At 41.8% G+C, this 26,710-nt stretch overlaps 1 protein-coding gene across 7 annotated transcripts in view; it reads right to left on the reverse strand.

Annotated features, from left to right (window-relative positions):
* Window positions 1–1,243: 1,243 nt before the first annotated feature.
* The window catches only part of LOC144600483 (neurite extension and migration factor-like), a 302,375-nt gene continuing 276,908 nt past the window's right edge, over window positions 1,244–26,710 (reverse strand). For all 7 annotated transcript variants that reach the window (XM_078412121.1, XM_078412114.1, XM_078412115.1 and 4 more), the window contains 3 exons: window positions 22,817–22,963; window positions 12,986–18,431; window positions 1,244–3,354 (listed from right to left, as the gene is read on the reverse strand). In XM_078412121.1, the coding sequence (XP_078268247.1) occupies window positions 14,140–18,431; window positions 22,817–22,850 (4,326 nt within the window). In that variant the 5' untranslated portion in view covers window positions 22,851–22,963 and the 3' untranslated portion in view covers window positions 1,244–3,354; window positions 12,986–14,139. The remainder of the gene's footprint in view (window positions 3,355–12,985; window positions 18,432–22,816; window positions 22,964–26,710) is intronic.

The following is a 26,710-nucleotide window of genomic DNA, read 5'->3' on the forward strand; positions in this document are numbered from 1 at the left end:
TAATGTTTGGGACATATGGCTTCACAGGTGTTTGTAATTGCTCAAGGGTGTTTAAATGCCTCCTTAATGCATGTGCAAGAGAGCTCTCAGCACCTAGTCTTTCCTCCAGTCTTTCCATCACCTCAAAACTCATTGGCCGGCGGTTCATTCTACAGCAAGACAATGATCCCAAACATACTGCTAAAGCAACAAAGGAGTTTTTCAAAGCTAAAAAATGGTCAATTCTTGAGTGGCCAAGTCAATCACCCGATCTGAACCCAATTGAGGATGCCTTTTATGCTGAAGAGAAAACTGAAGGGGACTGGCCCTCAAAACAAGCATAAGCTAAAGATGGCTGCAATACAGGCCTGGCAGAGCATCACCAGAGAAGACACCCAGTAACTGGTGATGCCCATGAATCGCAGACTTCAAGCAGTCATTGCATGCAAAGGATATACAACAAAATACTAAACATGACTACTTTCATTTACATGACATTGCTGCGTCCCAAACATTATGGTGCCCTGAAATGGGGGGGACTATGTATAAACACAGCTGTAATTTCTACATGGTGAAACCAATATGTATAAAAATGGCCTTTATTAAAATATAACAATATGCACTTTAGCCACATGTGATTTTTTCTATTACAAATCTCAAATTGTGGAGTACATAGGCAAAAAAATAAATGATGGGTCTTTGTCCCAAACATTATGGAGGGCACTGTATAGCAGGAAACCGGAGCACCTAATGAAAACCCATGCAGCTCTGGAGAGTTGGACAACAGCCAAGGTCATTATTGAACCCCGGGTCTACGGGGCTGCAAGGGTTCAGTTCTACTGGTTGTGCTGCCATTCTGCATTTGACCCTCCAGCATCCAGTCATTACTATAGAACAGAACAAAAGTGAATCAACAAAGCAATTTAATTTTTTTCTGGAATTTTCTATCGAAAAAGTGATGTTTAAAGAAAAATTGTTGCCCTCTTAATACCATTTTTTCCATCTGATTGCAACAGCAATCTCAGCATCACAGCTAACAACTGTGTATGCAACACTGATTAACAGACAGGAGGAGGTCTCTGAACTTCTCAATACCTCAGGCATATATGCATGTCAGTTATGCTTTGCTTATACTTTTATTTAAAGGAACATGACATACGTCACCACAATGATATGGATTTTCTGCATGAGTTTAAGGGGAAGAAACTGCCAATGCTGTTCAACATAAGAAAGTATTTATATCATTTGTAGTCATTCCATCAAACTGTGATTGCAGGCAACAGACTCTGGCCCAGGCAATAAAGAAAGCACTAAAGAATGCAACCATTTCACAAACTTTATACAAAATAAATATTTAACAATACTTGCAGAAAACTGTTCCTTTAAACACACACTCAAACAACTATTGAAAATTGAGCGCCAATGGGTTCATTATAAGCTTACAGAGACAGTGCTATTTAGAGCATTTCCTGTATTCTTCTGAATTTCCCTTCAAATTAGATTTAAAACTGCAATACATTATATAATTAAAAATTATAATTACTTGATATGAATGCATTGATTTTTTTTTTAAAGAAAGGCAGCAGAAAACAAATATCAAACGTTTCATTCAGTTTTACATATTCCGCGTGTCACCTGAAGTATATAATCACATTTTCTTACAGCAGTTTTACAACAGATATATCCATATTTTACTATATATACTCAATGTAAAATATGGTCAAATATACAGATTTGGAACATATTACAAAGGTTGTACTACATATAACTGAATTTGCATCAAGTCCCACGAAAGCAAGTGTCAAGTACAGCTCTCTCTGAGTGCTATGTGAATCTGCTGACTGCTACAATCTGCAACTCATTCCAGCACAATTGTTGGCTTACATAATATATAGCATTCCTTTAAAATCAGCTGCTTAGGGATGCCAGCATGCGATAAAACATGGCACTTAATCCACTGACCTCTCAATTATCCACAACAGCATTTTTTTATTTTTGTGGGGGGAGGGGGAGGGTGGGGGAAGAAGTATTTTGGCACAAAACAACAAATGTGATAAAAGTCTGTGGGTATAATGTGAGAAAAATAGGAACATATTTACTATTGTAGAATTGCCAATACTATATATTATAGAAGCTGATCAACCAACCTGTACTGGATGAGTAACAAATTTGCAACACAGGCCACTTGCAAAATATATTTATATGTATTTTTCTATTTTATATAACATACTGCAGCTTTAAATAATAATAAGATTAAAGCTGCCTTTTTTTGGGAATGGCATTCAGTAGCAAAAACAGGATTTAAAAATTAGAATTCTATCAGCATCAACACCATAAAAACAACGAAACATATTTTCCAAGTACTGTAAAAATGTAGTGTGTTTGACTTCGAACAACTTTTATTTAAAAAAGTAATTTACACCAAAAATGTCAATTAGCTAAATTTTTTGATGCAAATGTAGTTCTGAACTCTAGCTTATGTAGTCTTCATAGTGTCATTCTTTCAAAATGGTAATTTCTGTTTTACATTTATTCAATAAATGACAGTATTACAAAAACTCATCAAGTTAACAAGAATGACATTTACAGGTACCGTACAGCATTTGAAAGCACAAATATTAAAAACCTCTGCAACAATACAACAAAAACTGATCAGAATAATTTACAAGGGTCTATAAAACAGCAAAGAGCCCACAATTTTTTTTTTTTGCAAACATATTTTGTGTTTTTTTTCACTGTTTCACTACACTCTTTCACAACAGTATTCAGCTTGTTACAAAACCTCCACAAAATGCTTGCCTTTTCTCTCTCTCTCTCTCTCGCGCTCTCTCTCTCTTCGGTATTTTGGTTTTCCAGAGCAGTTAATGTAACTCTACGTCCTTTTATTAACACCCTGAGGAATAAGAGGGTTACGCACACATCCAAACACATCACATCACTTCTAAGAAAAATATACACTTACAAAATATATTACAAATTGGCACACTGAAAAATATACAAGAATTTATAGACGTCAAAGTTCATTTAGAATTTTCTTTTAACTCTACAGATCAATATTTATAAAGCTCATTCTAAAGAAAGGCAAACAATACTAAAATGTTTTAGCATTGTACTGTGATACATCTCAAAACATTTTATTTTTACATTCTGTGAGTTTTCATTTCTCCCTTTCATTTAGGAAATGCATTTCTTTTAGCACCGTGAAACACGAGCAGCTCAATGACACCTCTGCTTCTCTTTTCAGCTCGGTATGAACATTCAAATCTCAGAAGGTAGAAGTTTGAAAGGCAATAAGCAAAGTTAATGGCCAGAACTGTAGGTAGATGTGTTCACTGTAGCAACCCAATGAGTTTCACCCTGGGTCCCGGCGTTTGACTGAGGAGACCAGAGAGAAGAAGAAACAACAACAAAAAAACACATTATAGCAAAACTGGACAGCAAACATTGGTCCCAAAGTAGCAGCAAAATAGTTACTCCAAAAGCACAGCATACATTTTTAGGCAGAATAGGTTTAGTTCTGGCAATGGGTGTAGTATATAAGGCTAGTCAGACAGACGAACCTTGCTCCGTGAGGAAATGTCAAATGTAACCTAATATTGTAGTTTAATGGTTTGTAAAATATTTTATATTGTAATATGTTTGCTGTATAATAGTTTACATTTGTGGCCTGATAGCTCTGCAGGTCTGTTGATAATCGGGAGTACGTTTCCCTTACAGGATCCAAATGCAGCACAGTTGGCAAGGCACTCCTGCTAAATGATGCTGAGGTGGTCTCCCCCATGTGCCTAGAATGCTACTCTTCAAAACTACTCTAATGCTGTTTGAAGAGCTAAGAAGCAGGACACGTTGGATTATTTCTCAGCAAGACAGAGAGATGTGGTATGGGTGAATATTTGTTTGTAGGGCCTCAATAGTTTAGTTTAGTTTAATTTAGTTTACAGTTACAGCGCGGAAACAGGGCCTTCGGCCCACCGAGTCCGCACCAACCAGCGATCCCCGCACATTAATGTATCCTGTACACTAGGGACAATAGACAATAGACAAAAGGTGCAGGAGGAGGCCATTCGGCCCTTCGAGCCAGCACCGCCATTCAATGTGATCATGGCTGATCATTCTCAATCAGTACCCCGTTCCTGCCTTCTCCCCGTACCCCCTGACTCCGCTATCCTTAAGAGCTCCATCTAGCTCTCTCTTGAATGCATTCAGAGAATTGGCCTCCACTGCCTTCTGAGGCAGAGAATTCCACAGATTCACAACTCTCTGACTGAAAAAGTTTTTCCTCATCTCAGTTCTAAATGGCCTACCCCTTATTCTGAAACTGTAGCCCCTTGTTCTGGACTCCCCCAACATTGAGAACATGTTTCCTGCCTCTAACGTGTCCAACATGGACAATTTACATTTATAACAAGCTAATTAACCTACAACCAGTACATCTTTGGAGTGTGGGAGAACCGAAGATCTCGAAGAAAACCCACGTAGGTCACGGGGAGAACATACAAACCCCATACAGACAGCACCCGTAGTCAGGATCAAACCCGGGTCTCTGGCGCTGTGAGGCAGCAACTGTACTGCTGCGCCACCGTGCCACCCCCAATGGTCTAACAGCTATGGTTTTGCCTCTATATGAAGGAAGGATATTGTTGCGATAGATACGCAGGACTGAGCTGATCAAAAACAAATCAGGAAGAACAAATAGAAAGAGGGGAAACACATATTGAAGAACTGTTAGCTGATCTTGTGACAATTTTTAAAATTCAGCAGATGAAAAATATTATACAGTAACCTTTCTGAAATCACATTTTCATCTATTCCTTATTCAGGATCATGGAAATATATAGAGTATATCAGAAGACAGCCATTCAGCCCAATGTTTCTGTGCTGCGTAAAACACCTCTCTATACCTCTTACTTTTGGTCAATGTCCTTAGGAGGTCAGGGAGCTTTATTCTTCATATCCAAGTAATTCAACATATGATGAGTCTTTCTACTTGCACCACAATTTCAGGCAAACAGCGTCAGATCCACCGGCCTCTGGGCAAAACATTCTCCTCAATTCCATGATCCCTCATTTTCCTTCGATCTATGACCAAATGATAGGTCATTGTTTCACTCTCAACAGGTACTGCCTGGCCTCCTACGTGTTTCCTGCATTTGGTGATTTTATTTGAGATCTGCATGTTTTTATTCAGCTCTCCACTGAGAGGACTCGGCTCTTCCAAGTCACCTTATTGTGGCTCTTCTTAATTAAAGGCATCCCAGTTAACTTTCTCCCAAGCAAATTAACAAACCCTCTCCAACCTAGTTTTACGACTTAAATCCCCATCATCATAAATCTCTTCTATATTCACTCTGGTGCCATTGGATCCTCCCTATTCTTCCATTAAAAGTAAATTAGCCCAAGTGCCATGTTAACCAGCTCATCCACTGGCCTGTGACCTTAATGGACCTGCTTTTATGTACAAAAGAATCCTTTGTTCCATGGCAAGTCACTTCTTTTTAATCCGGCACCCCAAACATAGAACTACATAGATACAGAGAAAATAGGTGCAGGAGGAGGCCATTTAGCCCTTCGAGCCAGCACCGCCATTCATTGTGATCATAGCTGATCATCCACAATCAGTAACCTGTGCCTGCCTTCTCCCCATATCCTTTGATTCCGCTAGCCCCTAGAGCTCTATCTAACTCTCTTTTAAATTTATCCAGTGAATCGGCCTCCACTTCTGTGGCAGAGAATTCAACAAAGTCACAACTCTCTGGGTGAAAAAGTTTCTTCTCACCTCAGTTTTAAACATGGAAAAACATTAATTGAATCATAAAAGATAGACACAAAATGCTGGAGTAACTCAGCGGGTCAGGCAGCATCTCTGGGTATAAGGTGATGTTCGGGTCGAGACCCTTCTTCAGACGGCTGATGATCTAATAGCTATGGCTATCACAAAATGCTGGAGTAACTCAGCAGGTCAGGCAGCATCTTGGAGAGAAGGAATAGGTGACGTTTCGCGTCGAGACCCTTCTTCAGTCTGATGTCAGTCTGAAGAAGGGCCTCGACCCGAAACGTCACCCATTCCTTCTCTCCAAGATGCTGCCTGACCTGCTGAGTTACTCCAGCATTTTGTGATACCTTCAATTTGTACCAGCATCTGCAGTTATTTTCCTACACTAATAGCTATGGCTGTTGCCTGTACCAGGTACTAGCCGATGCTCAATTGATAGCCGAATCTGAAGTTTGGAGGTGGGAGTCCCACTTGAGAATGGTGTAAAAAACTGCAATATTGGAGAACGGAAAGAAAAAATTATCAATTCTGTTTACTCAGCAGGTCTGGCAGTATCTGAGGAGAGAGAAAAAAATAATAATTCAGACAATGACCCTTCATGAAAATCTGAAATGTTGATTTTCTTTCTCCACAGATGCCGTCTGACATAATGACAGTGTACAACATTTTTGTTTTTGTTTGAGGCTGAATGGAGATTTAATCAAAGAATATAAAATTGGACTGGGTGAACTTGAAAGAGGGCCCCTGGATTTAAGACAAGTGTGAAGGATTGGAAGAGGTAATTTTATCATTTGCAGTATATATAGCAGGAATATTTCCTGAAAATAGAGGCAGAAACTCTAATCATATTTAAGAAGCAACTGGTGGAACATTTGAAGCAGTATAACTACAAGGCTACAGAGTGAGAACTAGGAAGTGGGATTAGTCTAAAGAACTTTATTGACCATCACAGACACAATGGGTCAAATGGCTTTCTTCTGTCCCTTTAGTTTCTACAGTATGACTTGATTCGCTCTGATGTGCTTGCCAATATTTACCTCTCAACCAACATAAACTAATGCACTGGTCGTATGAGATGTTGCAGTTCGTGGGATATTGCTGTGCTATTAGGGTTGCCAACTGTCCCTTATTAGCCGGGACATCCCATATTTTGGGCTAAATTGGTTTGTCCCTTACCGGACTGCCTTTGCCCCGTATTAGGCCCGGGAGGTGCTGTAGGCCAGACACTGTAGGCCCGGACGCTCTAGGCCTGGACAGTGTAAGCTCGGACAGTGTAGGTCCGGGCGCCGCCTAATGGAGGTTGCGTAGCAACCTGCCTCCCAGCCCGCCGCCATTGGTGGAGTGGGAGCACGTGGCCGCTGGCTGGGTGAGGTCATATGGGGCACGGGACGGTGACGTCACCTTGTCCCGTATTTGGGAGTGAGATAGTTGGCACCTCTATGTGCTATGTAGAAATTGGCTGTGATATTTCTTCAATTACCAAAGAACACACATCAAAAGTGTGAATGTTCTACTCCTCATCAAACCTGTGAGCGTAACTATGACTGATTCTCTAATCCATGACATACTGGGGAAACAATCATATGCAGATGACTCTTCACTGTCACGGGTATGGCTTTGCATTATGTCGTGTGCAGAAATGAAAACTGGAATCAGTTGATAAAGGTAGAGAAAGCTATGTTCTCAGTAACCATAATCATTATTTCCTCCTCTTCCCAGTTTTGCATTAGCTAAAACATGCCTGCTATACAGATGAAGTCGTTCAAGATGGAGCCAGGATTTAGGGTGCGTGTTTTGTCATTATTAAGGTGCATTTTATCATCACTGGAAAATGAGATAATTTATTTTTGTGCATTATGACAAAAGCCAGATCAGATGTAGTAAAAGATCTTAGCTTGGTGCACGTTTACACGCTCATCTTTCTCAGCCATTTAAAAAGTGATGAGCTCAATGAATACATGCCGGCAAGTACTTTGTAGCAAGAGGAAAGTGGCACAAGCGAGGGTCTAGCATCCTACGCATCACAGGAGATATGCAGAAGCCCTATGAAAAACCAGTCATAATCAGCTGACTCAGGCAATCCGACTTGGAGCCTCTGGTTTGCCTGAGCACTACAAATGAGCCATTAGAGGAAGCCTACTTTTTAAATATTTAATTTTTTAAAAAAAATTGCTGAGAAAATGACTTGCTTATTATTCAATCTCTTTAATTACCTGATTTGAAATTGTTAGCACACACTGTTGTAGGATCATCCTCTTGCCTCATTGGGAAAACAGCTGGACATAACTAGCTATGCTTCCAACCCCATAAGGCTCTAGCTAGGGTTAAAGATAATCCTTCTAATCCTTCCCCTTACAGGGATTGATTATTGTATTAAACAAAATCTGCACTGCTTTTCTTTCACTTCCTCCTCCAAATAGTTATTGGACATATCATCAATTGTCCACAAAGCATTATCTAAATTTCTTATTTCCTGGTGTCAGGCTTAACTTCAAATGTTGCCACCTCAATATTTAATCCTAGACTCATAGACAATAGACAATAGACAATAGGTGCAGGAGTAGGCCATTCGGTCCTTCGAGCTATTCACCGTGATCATGGCTGATCATCCACAATCAGTACCCGTTTCCTGCCTTCTCCCCATATCCCCTGACTCCGCTATCATTAAGAGCTCTATCTAACTCTTTCTTGAAAGCATCCAGAGAATTGGCCTCCACTGCCTTCTGAGGCAGAGAGTTCCACAGCTTCACAACTCTCTGAGTGAAAAAAAATTAATTTCCGTTCTAAATGGCCTATCCCTTATTCATAAACTGTGGTCCCTGATTCTGGACTCCCCCAACGTCGGGAACATGTTTCCTGCGTGTCCAATCCCTTAATAATCTTATATGTTTCAATAAGATCCCCTCTCATCCTTCTAAATTCCAGAGTATACAGCAGGGAAACAGGCCCTTTGGCCCAAATATGGACCAAGAGGCCCATTGACGCTAGTGCCATTTGCCTGCATTTGACCCAATTCATTCTACATCTTTCCTGTCCAAATGTCTTTTAAATGTTGTTTCAGTAACTGTGCCAACCACTTTGCCTGACAACTTGTTCCATACACCCACTATCCTCTGTGAAACATTTGACCCTCAGGTTCCTGTTAAATTTTCCCCCTCTCACCTTAAAGCTATGTCACTTAATGCCCTCCAGTTCTTGATTCTCCAACTCTGGGAAAAAGGTTGTGTGCATGCACCCTATCTACGCCCATCGTGGATTTTTTACACCTCCATAAGATCACCCCTCAGCCTCCTGAGCGCCAAAGAATAAAGTCCCAGCATGCTCAACCTCTTTCTGTAACTGTCCTTGAGTCCTGACCGACTTCCACAAAACCTTTCCCGCACTCTTTCCAGCTTAATGGCATATTTTCAATAACAGGGTGACAAACATGTGAAAGAAGTTTTCTTGTGTCCAAATTTAACATATCTAGAAAATTCTGAAAAAGACATTTATGGAGAACCATGAATTATCTAATGGTCATCATCAAGAGAATACCTTTCATTATGAATTAGTCCATCCTTCAGGAAACAGCAATGTAATGCTCCATTACATTCATCACAACTGATCCTCAGTGAATATCAGACAGGCAGTGCATGGAAAATTCCAATGTTTGTTCACTGGCTTTGCATAAGACACTATTATTTTCTTTTATGTGTACGTTTGTGTGTGTGTGGGTGTGTGTGTGTACATGTGAATATGGATATATATATACACACACACTGAAGAAAGATTTCCACCCGAAACATCACCCATTCCTTCTCTCCAGAGATGCTGCCTGCCTGCTGAGTTACTCCAGCATTTTGTGTCTACCTTCGATTTAAACCAGCATCTGCAGTTCCACCCTACACAAACGTTCTTTCTCGTTTATTATATTGTTTACAGTGTACTATGTTAACATATTCTGTTGTGCTGCTGCAAGTAAGAATTTCATTGTTCTATTTGGGACACACGACAATTAAAGAGCTCTTGACTCTTGTTTTCCAGATTGGTCCACATGACAGCTTCACCTCTGTGAATTAAACTGCCCAGGCTTGAGTTGCTTGAGACTAACTAGCTACCCGCTGGGTATGTTGCTTGTTACTCCAGCTTTTTGTGTCTATTTCGGTGTAAACCAGCGTCTGCAGTTCCTTCCTACACATTGCCACTGGGTAAAACAGTGTTCTGCTGGCCAATAAACTCAGGTTAATGATAAAATTTAAAATATGATTATGTTGCTCTGTATTTTTTCATTTTAAACTTCAGTGTCAATGGCAACTTTCAAGAAATGGTACATTGTAAGACCAATTGACATTAAAATTCAACTCAATGAAATGTCAGCCTGATGCAACAGAGACAATGTTCAGTGGTGAATAATCAATAAGTCAGTGTTGCTGGTTTTGTGATAAACTTTAAAACATTTTCTCGCCCATCCTCAGGACATAATACTCAGCGATGCAAATAGGAGTATCATTACAATTTTCCAACCTGGATTTGAAACAAGATAACCTATAATTTGAAACTGTATAACTGGACAACGTTTAACGTGCCGGCCTTCCCTGCTACAGTGGCACAGGAATAGCGAGGATGGAATGGGTCGAGAATCTCAAACGGTTTCAGTGCTTGCCGGTTTTCAATGAACACAACCAATCTATCAGGTTTTCATGATTCAATCATCAGTTTTGCATTAATTCAAATTTGATTCTTAGCGCTGATTTAAATTTATAAATGCCAGGTATAACCTAGGAATTATTTGCCAACTGTGAAAATTTTTGAAATTGGATCTTGAATTGAGTCTGTGGAGATTCCTTCATTCAATTAACTTATAAATTTCCTACAATAATCGATCTCCAGGTAGAGTTCCATTTCTTTATCTTTTCTCCTAGGAACCAGATGAAATACCGGTCTCCAAAGATGAAATGTAATGAATCAGATTGGTGATGAGTTAATGCCTCACCTCTCTCATATATATTGCCCTGAATCTCTTGAGATGTGTAAGTCATAATTAGCAAACCACAATACAGCACTCTGGGCATTGGGTAACACTGTGCTGTAGACAATGAACACTGTTAATGATAACGTCCAGAAGATCATTATAATTGTCTTATGTTGAATTTTAAACTTTAGAAGATCATATTTTCTTAAAATTTCAAGGCATTGGTTATCAATTGGAACTAATATCCTTTGCCAGAAAGTTAATTAAAAACAGTGAGACATTTGCATTAGGAATCTTGTAATTTCAAGTTTATTGGATTTCTTCACTGATGCAATATACTCAAATGTGTGTTTCAGTCTTGCAAATATATTGCTTATAACTAAATTTATTTTTGACTTAGTTCATTAACTACTCTCTGGATGGTTACATACACATGGACTAAAAGCCCATAATGGATAATTGGGGTTTGGAGAGGTGGTGGCTTGGTGGCACAGCAGGAGAGTTGCAGCCTTACAGCACCAGAGGCCCGGGTTCGATCTTGACTATGGATATAGTCTGTACGGAGTTTGCATGTACGCCCCATGACCACGTAGGCTTTCCCCAGGTGCTCCAGTTTCCTCCCACACTTCCTAGGTTAATTGGACTTCAGTAAAATAAAAAATTGTAAATTGTCCCTAGTGTTTAGGATCGTGCTAGTGTACGGGGATTGCCGGTCAGCGCGGACTCGGTAAGTGAAAAGGCCTGTTTCCACACAGTATCTCTGATCTAAAAAGGTGAAAACTCAATTTGCCACTCCATTGTTGTTTTAGTCTAGTTTAAAGACACAGCATGGAAACAAGCCTTTTGGTCCACCAAGACCAAGCCGAACATCGAGCACCCGTTCACACCAGTCTGAAGAAGGGTCTCGACTCGAAACGTCATCCATTCCTTCTCTCCCGAGATGCTGCCTGACCCGCTAGGTTACTCCAGCATTTTGTGTCCACACTAGTTCTATGTTATCCCATTTTCTCATCCACTCCCGACACATTGGGGGAACTTTTTTTTTAAAAGCCAGTGCTGCAATTTCTAACACAGTCTGTGACTGGCCAAGCAATGTGCTTCAGATGTGATAGAGAGGTAGAAGAGGAGATCTGAGGGAAAATGTCCCAATGCCACTCAGAGGACATACTGAAGGAAGTGTTCATCCACACAGATAGGAATCAAAATAGGATGATGGGTGGGAATTGGGGAATGCTGAAGATTGGAGATCAGGGATTTGAGAATGCATTATACCTGAAAGGAGAGAAATGAAAGGGATTGTGACGACATGGTTTGGTAGGGATCTAGAAGAGATGGAGAGAAAGCAGAAATTGAACTCATAGGCTCAGTCCCAAGCAGCAGCCAATTGCACTTATGCATGGAAACTGACACTCAACTTGTACTAGTTAGTAATTGCCAGAATGTTTATAATTTTGTTGTAAATACAAAATAGGAACACAACAGGAAGGAGCCCAGAAATTCAACTATGATCTGGCTTTCATAGAATGGAGGAGACATTTCCCTCTCCCCTGACTCTCAGTCTGAAGATGAGTCTCGACCTGAAACATTACCCATTCCTTCTCTCCAGTGATGTTGCCTGTCCTGGTGAGTTACTCCAGTACTTTCTGGTCCTCTCTCATCATTCAACTTAAACAGTTGAATTTACTAATTTACTAATTACTTTGACCAGGCATTCTCCAAGTCTTTTCTCTGTTGTTTATCTCCTTTAGCATTGTATTCCTCTAAAGCACAAAATCACCTCACCCGTCTATCACTAGCGACTGACTTGAGAGATGAAGACCAGTGTATTCCAAGTTTATTTAGATCAGAGTAAATACAACACTCGTGTAACCTGATATGATTTGCAATGCAATACAGTCAAAATATTTTCGGATTAGTGCTTTCTCCGAATGACTGAGCTCTTTGCGAACAATGAATCACACTCAGCAAATTCACCAACTCCAAATCGCTTCTCAACATCCTAACTTAAGATAAACACAAAAAGCTGGAGTAACTCAGCGGGTCAGACAGTACCTCTGGAGAAAAGGAATAGGTGATGTTTCGGGTCGGGACACGCTGAGTTACTGCAGCTTTTTGTGTCTATCTTCGGTTTAAACCAGCATCTGCAGTTCCCTCCGACACATTTCGTCCTAACTTAGGATCTGACCTTCCTTTGAATTTGTAAAACGAATTACTATTAGAATAATTCAGTGATGTTTTTCTTTAAAAATCAACATCACGACTTTATTGAAATGTGCACATACCTCAGTGAACCGCAATTGTCCATCGTGACATCATCATAGGGTAGGAATGTGTCCATTCAGTACGTAGACAGCGCTTGCTGTTTCTTCCACACTTGGTCCAAACATAGGAAATACCCCTTGGTCGAACTTTCGATAAAGCTCAGATTGAACACAAACCAGTTAATTCCATCTAGACTCCCCAGAGTGAGTTAGCGCGTTGCCAAGCAGATGAGGTAAAGATATTTGGCAAAGTGGAACCACTGCTGAACTGGTTAGCTGCCAGTGTTTTGGTGACCATTGAGGTGCCATAATCCACAGTGAGCTGCAGGTGCTTCAAGGGACTTGCCATAATATTACTGGAATAATAAGTTCAATTCGTCTATTATTTCCCTCTCTTTTTTAAAAACATATATAAAGAAATAAACTAAGATCTAAGTTGTCATGTTCCTACTGTCATAAAATTATCTTTACACTTGTTCACGGTTTGGCACAGATTTTTGCAAGTAGTGCATGTGTTATGGTACATCACTGGTGAAGCAAAGGAGTTCTACCACTCTTTAGAGCACAGAACCTGGAATCTTACTAAAGACACTGAATTCTGCAAGGTGCACAATAATTACATCTCTTGTAATTCCAGCACTTCCATTTTTGTTTGATCACTGACAAGGCCCTGAACAATTCTTCTCTTGTGAAACATTATCCTGAAGAACACTAAACTATTTTTGCCGGAAACAAAAATCTTCTTCAAACATTGGTAAACTCAAAAGGCTCCCTTTTCACTGAGAGCAAACTGCAGCCATTTTTGCTGCAGGAAAACCAAATAATTTATTCCATGGTTCAAAGGGTTTCTTTTTTTTTTGCAGCAGCTGTAGAAAATGTAGTCTACTAAAACGTTGCTAAGGATTATGAAAAAAAACTTGAAGTGAAATAACAGTGTTAGTAGCAACTGTGTTAATTGTACCACAGCCAAGTCAGAACAAAAGTCATTTCATAATTAAGTTTGCCATTCTAGGAGTTCTCATGCAAATCATTCCTTTTGAGAAAGGGACAGGGGGTGGGGGAAAACTGCCTCTTGCATGCAATTCGTGCTTAAAACGGGATAAAATAAGAGACAGTGCCTGGGCTTAGAAGATGCTGGGGTAGTAAAGGATGCAACAAAGCCACTGTACTGGGTATTACCTCAGCTTTTCAAGAGAGGCTGCCACAAATGGGTTCTTGTGTTGCTGTTCCCGCTCTGCTCTCTTTACCTTAATCTTTTCGTCTCCTGACAACTTTAACGTTGCTTTGTGACGGTACATTTTTTTGTGTATGGGGCCATTGCTGGCAGGAATACTTGAGGTGTCAGGGCTTCGTTCAAAAATGCTACTTCTCACGCCAGAGCTGAAATTCAATTCATTGCTGGGACCAGTTGTTGCAGTAGTAGGAGGAACTGTGCACTTTGCAGGGTTTTTATTACTTAAGGCCTTGGCTGCTGCTCTCCGGTTTTTAGCAGGCGAAGAACTATTTGACTTCTTTTTCGTTTCCGCTGTGGTTCCACCCAAAATATTCAATGTTTTCCACTTCAGGCTATTTGCCTCAACTGACTGGCACGTAGCTGAGACAATGTTATGGCTTCCAGGACTCCATATTGGCTCAATGGAAGCCATCATAAAACGCTGGACTTCAGCCATTCCAGAAGCAATATTAGAAAGTATGTTACTCGGTTCTTCAAATTCTCTCTGATCATCAACCAGCAGGTTGATGCTGTTGGTGGCATTGTGCCCGGTCCAACCTGTACTTGTCTTTTTACTCAGAGGCCAGGTGGAGTTACCCCCTGTTTGTTTTTTACCCCGTACAGCACCAGGGCCGCGATGTGGAAAGGACTCGTTGAGCAACTGGATACAAGGTGATATGTTGTTTTTACCAACAAGACCATCCAATGACTTGGGGCTGGCAGTAGCCAGCTGCACTTGATCGCCCCTTTTAGAGTTTGCGGCACCAGTTGATTTTCTGGGTGCTTTGGGAGTCCCTGGATTCTGACGTGAAGTATTTCTGTTTTGAGCTTTCTCTGTCGCTTTCGTGGATTTTGCCTTCCTGGGTTTCTTTGCACCTTTTGGAGCTGAGCTTTGGTTTGGACTCGCATGTCTATTGGAGACACTTTTCCTTTTAGCTTTTTGTCCTCTATTATTATTATTTAATTTCACAGCTCCTGCTTGCTTTTCAAATGGATCCTTTTGCGTCAACTCGCCGGTATCTTCATTGTTAAAGGAATGAAACTGAAATTGATGATTATTCAAAATAAATGTCTCGGTAGACTGATCGTGTGGTTGGGGTACTGCACCCCATTTCATTTCGGTTGGCTCTCCTAGCATAGCTTGAGCTTGATCCTGGAAGTCTTTGGGTTTGCCTAATACCTTGGCCTCTGGCCCCACTATTCCAGGTGAAAGGTCAGGGGTAATTGGGGGAGAAATCTCAGACAGTGTCACCTGCCTGAATCGATCTGGAGTGAAGTTTGAGATGTCAAGGAGGTCTGCAGATTCCTTCAGAGGTGCAACTTCATCAATGCTTTGCTGAATGACCAGCTTGGGGCTGCAATGGGCCAGAAAGTCTTCACTCATATCATCGTCGCCATCATTTTCGCATGACTTCAAACTTAAAGAGCCAAAATTATTGGAGCTTGCTGACAAAGAACCCACTGAATCAAAGCTGATGAGCCGAGTGTCATCTGGAGCTACTGAATCTTGATGGAGCTGAAAATTGCCATCACCGTCCTCTATTATGCATGATTGATAGCTGGTATTTGACTGCAGTGGCTGGTTGTGGGAATAATTTTTGCTAAGCACAAGCCCATCACTGTGCATATCTATTTGCTGGTAAGTATCAGTGATGGTTCCTGAAAGGCTAGCAGCTTCTGCTGGCAGTGACACTGCACCGTCCAGACTCATCGGCAGAATGGCAGGCGCTCTGAGAGCTGAGTACTCTTGCTTCGCATGCCACATCTTCTCAAAGCATGGCGTTCCCTCCTGGTAAAGTGGGGACGGTTGCTGCTCAGGTTCAGAGGGCGGGGACATCACGCAGCTTTGTGTCATGTTTGAGGGGTTAAAGCGGTCGGGCGGCTTGGAAGCAACCACGGAATGATTGGGGAAGTACGAGAGGCCGTTGTGGCTGATGGAGTCAGATGCCTCCAGCAGTGTCTGCAAATACCCCCCTGGGATTACTTGCATCGTGGCTGCAGCATTGGCAGATGGCAGAGACTTGTCAGACGAGCAGGTGGCCGGTGAGAAAGAAGAATTCTTAGCAGCAGCCTGGCACAACTTAGATGAATGGTTGTTGTCAGGAGCACAATGAATAGCATCAGTCAGAAGACTACCTGTACCATTCTGCCTCTTTACAGCCGAATCCATCTCGCTGGCATTTGTCAATGCCTCAATGTCATCACCCACTGCCACCCTGTGCTTTTTGCTGGAGCTTCTCAGTTTGGCTTCCGCCTTCAACTTTAGTCTCTTTAGCCGTCCCTTCTCCTTTACTCTATTTTCAAACTTTCCTTGCGGTTTGCTTCGCACCAAAGCAGTCCCTGATGTAACGTTGGTGGAGCACAATCCATTCGCACAGCTCGGGATTTCAATGGCAAAAGTCTGAGCGTCGACAAATGCCATCTCTTCCCTTTCAGCGTGAGTCAACAGCTGAGTTTCAACTGGGTCAAAAGAGCACGCAATCTGCTTGTTGGGACCCAGCTCAAGCCGAACCCTACGAGCCCTGTGTCTGTTTGGAAATGGCTTGCCTTTCCTCTTGGCAGGATGAGAGAGAAACACATCAGAGACTGAGCTGTTCAAATGCAGCCTCTTCCTCCTTTCAGTTCGCACTGCCAACACTCTCTTTGGTTGTCTTTGGAGCCAAAATTCCTTTAAGGGGGCAAGTTTCTCGTATTTACCTAATGCTTCTTCCGTTAGACAAACACTCGTCTCGGTGGCATCGATTTTACTTACTTTCACTCGCATGTCCTTTTGCCCTTTGAACCTATTAATGATGATGTATTTAATAATAACGGGCGGTCCCCTGCGAGCCGATTTCCGACGCTTCCGTGGACACCATTCATCGTCGTCTTCTTTCTTAGGACCATCCGCTACCCGTTCCTTCTTCCCCAAAACCTTTTCGTTTTCTATGGAATCCACATCGTACAGGTAGTCATCACTGTACCTCACTTTCCTTTTGGCACGCAAGGCATAGTTTAGTTGACCAGAGCAATTGGCGTTTTGCCTCGAGAGATAGCCAGTGCTGTCCATGCTCCCCTTGAGGGTGTCATACGAGGAGTCTGACCCACAGCTGTCATCGCTGAACTCTCCCGAGTCTTCCACTGAATTATTTGTTTCAAAGAAGTGATTTCTCTTCGAAGTTGCATACAGCTTCACGTCCACAGTGCTGTACTTCTGCAGTCCCACTCTCTCTTCGGCCTGGTCCTCATCATCCCAGATAGCAATCTCATCCGACTTCATTTGTGATGCATCGAGGTTCATTTTTACCGAGGCCTTGCCTTCCTTTTTTGTGCAGTTTGAAACAACGTTGGGGAAGAAGCTTAGCTGTGCGTCTTCCTGAAGTGCATTTGTCTTTTCTCTGACATTGTCCTGAAAGGATTCGTACCTAATCTTTAAAGAGCAGACATCACTGCTAAGAGTCGATTCATCATCAAACATGTAATTGTCCACTTCTTCCTCTGCAAAAAGATTGACTGAGAGCTCATTTTTGGAGCACAGATCAAGTAGCTCTATTTTGCTTTCACTAATAAAAGACTCAAAATAAGCCCAATCCTGCCCAGGATTTGATAGTAAAGCTTCCTCTCCATTGCATTTGTCCAGTAGTAGTCCTTCGTAGTAATGTTTTTGAGTAATATCTTCTGACTCACTGTCAGATTTCTCCACATCTCGTTTGTCTGTAGTCCTAGACTTGTGCACAGTGAAGCTTAGCAGTTGGTCGGAAAGGAGCTGATCGCCGTATTTTGCACTTTCTCCTGTGCTCATGCACTGAATCCCTATATCGGAGACTGAGCAGGTGTCACAGTCCCTGTTCATGTCACCTATCTTCATGCTTATTCCAGGCTCTGCATCGATGCTTTCTTTCGATTCAATGAAGCAGCCCAAACAGGTTCTGCTCTGTTGCATCAAACAATCGGCAGACAGCAGTGAAATGCCTTTAGGCTCTGTGTACCTAAAGGGAGCTTTGTCAGAATCCTCTGGTACGGACAAGTAACTCACACCCTTTGTAACACAAGATGTAAGGGAAATGGCATGTGTGGAGGAATCATTAGAAGTATGTTCAGGCACATCAGCGAGTCTCAGAGGAGAGGGTGGGTCCATCGTGCCCTCTTTTGAAGTGGGTAAAGATAACACCCTGTGGCCAAGTTCATTTTCTTTTGGTGAAGTGAAAGATGATAAGGTAATGGCAGCGTCTGCCGCGCTGTGAGACTTCATGATTTTCCCTGCTCCACATGATTCTAGATGGGAAGAGAAAAAGCTCAACAGTGTTAACTTGCAGCACTGCAGTTCCCTTTTAAGGTTATGCAGCTGAACAATTTGAAATGCATCACTAAGGAGAGATAATAAAAATTACACACAAATGTTTTCAATTTCAGTCAAGAGGAACCATTTCGCCATAAGGGAACTGAGGTAGCCACCATATGGAATTTATTAATGCTATCAAATTACAATTATCAATAGAAACTGAAAGGATATGGCAGAACATGTTAAAATCTCATTATGATTACAGTTACAGCTTAGCTTTCATCTTGGCTCCAATTCAGCATTATTCCAAAAATTATTCATTCATTTAATTTGTTAATTAATCTTTCATTAAAATCTGACATTGTGGCAAGAACGAAAATGATCAGAGTTTTGAAAGAGTAAAACCTAAGTAACTATGAATGTAAACCGGAAATTTCAACAGATTACAATCTGCTTGGCAATCACAACGAGGAACTGAAGGTTTGATAGGAACATTAATTTGGGTGACCTTTATCAGTTGACAATTTTTATCCATTAGCATCACTGTTTCTACATGTCAGCTGGACAATCAAAGGTGCAGTCTTCAGAAGAGGCAAGATTGCAGGAGAATAGGAAATCACAGGGTAGGCAGGCACTTTGACGATGTATGCCTTACCCATAAGTGTGAGATTCCCACTATGAATTATTCTGCTCAAATCTACAAAAGGAAGCTGCCTAAGTGAGCTGGTCACTTAAATGATAAAGATCCTGACTGTAATGTTGCTGGTGTCAGGGAGCAGATTAATTATATTAAAAATACATAAACGCAACTTCCATTTTATTGTGGCTAAGTCACTCCGAAGACATATGAACAAATGGAAGATCTTAATATATTACTGGTGGATATCGCCAAAGCACAATCTGGTGTTCAAGTGAATATATGGCTTAGTCTACGCCTGGTGTCGTCGATGTAATGAAGGCCACATCGGGAGCACTGATGAGTAGATGAGGTTAGAGGGAGGTGCATATGAACCTCAGTCTCACCTGGAAGGGCTGCCGAGGTCCCTGGATTGATATGAAGGTTGAGGTTCAGGCACAGGTGTTACATTTTCTATGGTTGCAGGGGAAAGTACCTGGGGTGATGGTGGGTAGACACAAAGTGCTGGAGTAACTCAGCGAATCACCTTGTCCTCACCCTCAATAAACCTATTTGACTTCTCCCAATAAATGTTTCTAAATTTGGGGAGGGGGTGGTTCGGATGGGAAGGGATGAGTGTACGAATGAGTTGTGGAAGGAGAGGCATCTAGAGAAAGCAGAAAGGGGTGGGGATAGAAAGATGTAACTGGTGATGATCACATTGAAGGTGACAGAAATGGTGGGATTGGCAATTTGGACATGGAGGCTGGTGGGGTGAAAGGCAAGGACCAGGTGAGATCTATCATTGCTAAGTCTGGGGGGAGGAAGACCAAGAGCTACTATTGACAAATAAAGGCACAGAGTGCTGAAGTAACTCAGTAACTGGGGTAAGGCAGCATCTTCATCATGGATAGGTGATGTTTAGAATACGTCACTTCGTCAGACTGATTGTAGTAGGGGGGAGAAAGCTGGAAGGGAGGAGGGGGGGAGGGAGACGGAAACAAAGCCTGGGGAGTGATAGGAGGATACAGCTGAGGGAGGTTCGATTGGCAGACAAAAGCTAGAGATGGGAAGACAACAAAAGGCAGTGAGATACAGAGAGAAGTGGAAGCCATAAAATACAGGTGGAAAGGGAAGGGAGAAGCAGAAATATTTGTTGTGGGTTTCTGAAGAAGGATCACGACCCAAAATGTGGCCGATCCATGTTTTCTAGAGATGCCACCTGACCCGCTGAGTTATTAACCACTTTGTGTTTTTTTAAAAATAAACTAGCATCTGCAGTTCCTAGTGGCTATATCAACTGTACTTGCTTTTAACCATAGTTTTAAACATTAACACTTTTTTGAATATTGAAATTCACAAAGATTCAAACGTTATTTGGTATCCGAGCTGTGTTACGCTCCAAATCCATTGCCAACGATACCTTCATTTCGGAATTAAGTTAAAGCAAAAAAGTGAAAAAGATAAGGCTGTGATCTCGTCGACCTTTCCATTGCACAAAGTAATGAAAAGTAAAATAAAATTGGCTTACAATTATTAAATTTATTTTTAATGATAGTTTTCTTTCCCTTTTCATCTAAAAGAGAGATAAAAGTGTTGTGAAGTGAGCACATTTTTCTGGAATCAAGTGTCTAAGACATTCTCAAAAAAAGCTGCAGTATGGATTTTTAGATGGTTTTTTTTCTCCAACAATCTATTTTAATGACCAAATCAAATAAGCACTCTTGGGCGCACTGTACAATGTGACATTTTCATTTCCCATAACAGTCTCATTATAGCTCCAAATGAAAGTCAATGCAGTGCCAATTAATGTGAAATTATTCTAAAGATACACAGTGTACCATTCTGACTCATTCCATTCCAAGTTTTATTCTACCGTCGTGGCAACTCACCAATTGTTTCCCCCAAATAAAACTACTGTTCAACTAGCAAGATTTGTTCAATTCTTTCCTCCCAGCCTCACCACATGTTTCATTTCAATGCTCTCTGTTAAGAGTGGACAGGCTCTCAAAAACCTTCATAAGTTTATCAGTGATTGGAGCAGAATTAGGCCGTTCAGCCCATCAAGTCTACTCCGCCATTCAATCATGGCAGATCTATCTCTCCTAATCCCATTCTCCTGCCTTCTCCCCATAACCCCTGACACCCGTACTAATCAAGAATGTATCTATTCTGCCTTTAAAATGTCCATTGACGGCCTCCACAGCCTTCTGTGACCATGAAGTCCACGGATTCATCACCCTCTGACTAAAGAAACTCCTCCTCATCCCTTCCTAAAGGAACATCCTATAATTCTGAGGCTCTAACCTCAGTGGAAGCATCCTCTCTATATCCACTCTATCCAGGCCTTTCACTATTTTTAGTCAATTTCAATGAGGTCCCCCCTCATTCTCCCAAACTCCAGCGAGTAGGGGCCCAGTGCCGTCAAACACTCATCATAGGTTAACCCACTCATTCCTGGGATCATTCTTGTAAACCTCCTCTGGACCCTCTCCAGAGCCAGCACATCCTTCCTCAGATATGGGGCCTAAAAGTTTATGAAGCTTGAGGAGCGTTTTTTTGATACAATCTTCTCCTTAGAAACCCCAGCTCTCCAGGCTAACAAAACATTCAGGACACTAGTTACAGGATACTTTTCATTGTAAACATCAGGAAAGCTACAAACAAGTCACTTTATGATTATTATACTGGTAGGTTAAGTATTTCATCTTTGTAATAGGAGGCAAGAGAGACAGTGGGTTAAAATTTGGGGCTCTGTTCTTTCCTGTGGGGATAAAATTTAGTTTCACATTGAATTTTGTTTCTGAATTGAATTCTACAGAAGCCAAACATGAATTTCAACCCATAAGTGATATTTACTGAGATCAAATCATACAACAGATAAGTTTCCCGTAGCTGAGGCAAAGTTGCCTATAAGGTGATGTCAATCATAGATGGCTTTATTTAAGTGCAATTTTTTTCACAAGAAATTTGCAAAAGCTCATCACAACAGTAAATGGAAGAGACTTATGTTAAGCCTGCAGAAGGATCTCACCACTTACACATCTGTACATCCCACTGCATCCATCATGGTATTCTAGATGAGAAGAGCATTGGGAATCCAGGTACTTTTCTGATCATTGGATCCTGTAAACAATGTTGTCTATGCCTACAGACTCGACTTAGTTTCTTAGTACCTGAACTGATGTACAGCACTTTGGTCAACGTGGGTTGTTTTTAAATGTGCTACACAAATAAAATTGACTTGACTTGACTTGACTTATCACATTTTTGCAGCCAGAAATCTCCTGACTATTCCTCCTTTCCCGAAGCCAAGTTTGGGAGCTCATCGGCTATAGGCCCACTTGGCTCAGTACTGTGCTTGAGGGTGGGAGTTTTGTGGAGTTTGGGGTGGGGGGAGGGGGGGGGGTGGATGGAGATAATCGAGTTTTGCACCAAAAGAATTGTCAGTTAATATCTTTGACCTAATTTGGATAAAAGTGATTTTCTGTCAAACATGCCAGAGCTGTTCAATCCAATTTCAATGCAGTAATGTGCTTCAATCTGGCTGTGAGCACATCTCTTGTCTTTCATCAAAGGCAAGTGACAAAAGTAGTTGACAAAATTATCCAGAACTCTTAGAGGCCTTCATTCCCTATTCTTGAGTGACGCCATTTATAATGTGTTTTTCGTTGAAAATAGCGACAGATGTCAACATTTTGGCACTTCTTTTTTTTCAAATCTGCAAGAAGAATTGAATAATTGGTGAATTCACTGACATACCTGCTGTTTCCATGTTCTGTGCTTCGACAAACATGAAATATTGGCTGGGTTTAAATTCTCCCTGTAAAGTTAGCCAATGGATTGAGAGTCTGCATGACGCACTGTTGTTTTAACCACCCCTCACCAACAGTTTTCAGAAAGATCCTCCTGCAAAATAAGATTAAAACGCTGCTTGACCAAAGAATAAGTGAAAAAGAATTACCCCTGAACAATCCAGCCATTTCTCTTTTTCTACTCCCTATCTGTACTCACAAGCAACACATTGCTGAAAGTGGAACTCGAAGAGAAAAGCAAGAAAGGGCTGGAAATATTAAGTAGAGCAAACGGAGAGGGTTAAACATAGAAACATAGAAAATAGGTGCAGGCCGAGTCAGTCACACAAGGAAATGTAACCACAGATGAAAAATCCCCCTCGCCAAGCAGGACAACGCCAAGCCACACCATCATCTCCCGCAGATGGACGGAAGAGAGAGAGAGAGAGAGAGAGAGAGAGAGAGAGGAGAGAGGAGAGAGAGAGAGAGAGAGAGAGAGAGAGAGAGAGAGAGAGAGAGAGAGAGAGAGAGAGAGAGAGAGAGAGAGAGAGAGAGAGAGAGAGAGAGAGAGAGAGAGAGAGAGAGAGAGAGAGAGAGAGAGAGAGAGAGAGAGAGAGAGAGAGAGAGAGAGAGAGAGAGAGAGAGAGAGAGAGAGAGAGAGAGAGAGAGAGAGAGAGAGAGAGAGAGAGAGAGAGAGAGAGAGAGAGAGAGAGAGAGAGAGAGAGAGAGAGATATATATATATATATATATGTGCAGGAGTAGGCCATTTGGCCCTTCGAGCCAGCACCGCCATTCAATATGATCATGGCTGATCATCCACAATCAGTACCCCGTTCCTGCTTTCTCCCCATATCCCTTGATTACGTTAGCCCTAAGAGCTATATATCTCTCTCCTGAATACATCTTAACATTTTAGGTTGATGCACTAACTGAGATATTCAAGACATAGCCTGGTGATAGGTTTCCTAATAAGTTCACACACAAGGTTTGGAATCAGGACATTGGAATAGTCCAAACCGAAAAGTTACAATGAGTTAACATGAGTCAGGCCTCCCTGCAAATGGACTCATGCTTGCACCCACTACACCTGTGAAGCATAACCTGCAAAATGTAGCCCAGTCTCGGCCAAATGCATACGGCCTTAAGATAGAAGACCATACAGCACGGTGACATAGCGGTAGAACTACTGCCTTACAGCGCCAGAGACCTGGGTTCGATCCTGACTACGGGTGCTTGTCTGTACGGAGTTTGCACGTTCTCCCCGTGACCTGCGTGGGTTTTCTCCGAGATCTTCGGTTTCCTCCCACACTCCAAAATGCGTACAGGTTTGTAGGTTAATTGGCTTGGTATAAATGTAAAATTGTCCCTAGTGTGTGTAGGGTAGTGTTGATGTGCGGGGATCGCTGGTTGATGCGGACTCGGTGGACCAAAGGGCCTGTTTTCATGCTGTATCTCCAAAGAGAAAGGGAAGGAGGGGACCGTCTTACATGCCTCCCTGCTTCCACCTTGTCACAGCTTGCTTCATTAACCTTGGATGCACTTTCCCCTTCTACTCTTTCAAGCCAATTTTCTCTACAACCAGTTGAGAATGACGGGCTGAATTCATCGTTGAACGACAGCTACCATCAAAAGCCTTTGTTCAAATTCAGGGGCTGCAAATTCTTAGCAATCTTGACTTTGGCATAACATCTTACATGGAGCTACAACACCAGTGGCAGAATTTATGCTGCTCTCAGGTTTTTTCCCCCTTTCCCCAGTTCCAAGAGACAGAATCATTATAATCCACATAAATTCATTTTTGCTTCCAACGAATTTAGTTTATAAAACAGTTAATATTTCATCAAATTGCAGACAGCTGTGACCATGGTGTCATTCTGACAGTTTTGCATGTCATAAAAAAATAGCTTTGAGTAAAACACCTAAATGGGGAAGACGTAGTCGTACATATATGCTCCTAATGCAGGCAAATGGGACTATTGTAGATGGGCAAAAACAGTCGGGATGCACGTGACCGAATGAAGGTCCTGTTTCAGTGCAGAGTATCACGTAATATTACTCGGTGAATCTATGACTAATACTGTTTCAGTGCAGAGTATCACGTAATATTACTCGGTGAATCTATGACTAATACTGTTTCAGTGCAGAGTATCACGTAATATTACTCGGTGATTCTATGACTAGTACTGTTTCTCTGCAGAGTATCACGCAATAGTACTGTGTGATGCTATGACTAATACTGTTTCTGTGCAGAGTATACTCCTGTGACTAATACTGACTCGGACTTTTAAAAAACTTGGGACATTTATTTATGTGAGTTTTGTTATCCAAGATCAATGCTCTTAATGCTGCTCCTTTGCAATCCAGTCTATGTTTGTGCTTAAAACCAATAAAATTCTGATAATACAGCATAATTATGACTTTGGTTATGCAGATCTGTTAGATATTTCACATTAGAGTCAGAGTCATCGAGCTGGGCAGCATGGAGACAGGTCCATAAGGACCAGTTTGTATATCAGGCTTGCCCCATTTGCCTGCATTTGGCCAATATCCCTCTAAATGCTTTCTGTCCATATGTGTAGGAAAGAACTCTAGATGCTGGTTTACACCGAAGGCTGGAGTAACATAGCGGGACAGGCAGCATCTCTGGAGAAAAGGATGTCCTGCTGAGTTACTCCAGCATTTTGTGTCAACCTTCCTATCCATATATCTGCTCAAATGTCTTTTAAATGTCACAATTGCATCTGATTAAAAGTACCATTAGCAAATTTGCAGATGATACTAAGTTGGGGGGTAGTGTGAATTGTGAGGAAGATGCAATAAGGCTGCAGGGTGACTTGGACAGGTTGTGTGAGTGGGCGGATACATGGCAGATGCAGTTTAATGTAGATAAGTGTGAGGTTATTCACTTTGGAAGTAAGAATAGAAAGGCAGATTATTATCTGAATGGTGTCAAGTTAGGAGGAGGGGGAGTTCAACGAGATCTGGGTGTCCTAGTGCATCAGTCAATGAAAGGAAGCATGCAGGTACAGCAGGCAGTGAAGAAAGCCAATGGAATGTTGGCCTTCGTAACAAGAGGAGTTGAGTATAGGAGCAAAGAGGTCCTTCTACAGTTGTACCGGGCCCTGGTGAGACCGCACCTGGAGTACTGTGTGCAGTTTTGGTCTCCAAATTTGAGGAAGGATATTCTTGCTATGGAGGGCGTGCAGCGTAGGTTCACTAGGTTAATTCCCGGAATGGCGGGACTGTCGTATGTTGAAAGGCTGGAGCGATTGGGCTTGTATACACTGGAATTTAGAAGGATGAGGGGGGATCTTATTGAAACATATAAGATAATTAGGGGATTGGACACATTAGAGGCAGATAACATGTTCCCAATGTTGGGGGAGTCCAGAACAAGGGGCCACAGTTTAAGAATAAGGGGTAGGCCATTTAGAACGGAGATGAGGAAGAACTTTTTCAGTCAGAGGGTGGTGAAGGTGTGGAATTCTCTGCCTCAGAAGGCAGTGGAGGCCAGTTCGTTGGATGCTTTCAAGAGAGAGCTGGATAGAGCTCTTAAGGATAGTGGAGTGAGGGGGTATGGGGAGAAGGCAGGAACGGGGTACTGATTAAGAGTGATCAGCCATGATCGCATTGAATGGCGGTGCTGGCTCGAAGGGCTGAATGGCCTACTCCTGCACCTATTGTCTATTGTCTATTGTCTACCTCTGCCAGTTCATTCTAGAGACAGTCTACCCTCCGAGTGAAAAAAACTGTCCCTGAAGTCCCTCTTAAATTGCAGCTTCCTCATCTAGACCCAATGCTCTCTAGTTTTTGAATCCTAGGAAACAGTGTGAGCGTTCACTTTATCCATATCCCTCATGG

The sequence above is a fragment of the Rhinoraja longicauda genome, chromosome 15 (genome assembly GCF_053455715.1).
Source record: "Rhinoraja longicauda isolate Sanriku21f chromosome 15, sRhiLon1.1, whole genome shotgun sequence".
Lineage (NCBI taxonomy): Eukaryota > Metazoa > Chordata > Chondrichthyes > Rajiformes > Arhynchobatidae > Rhinoraja > Rhinoraja longicauda.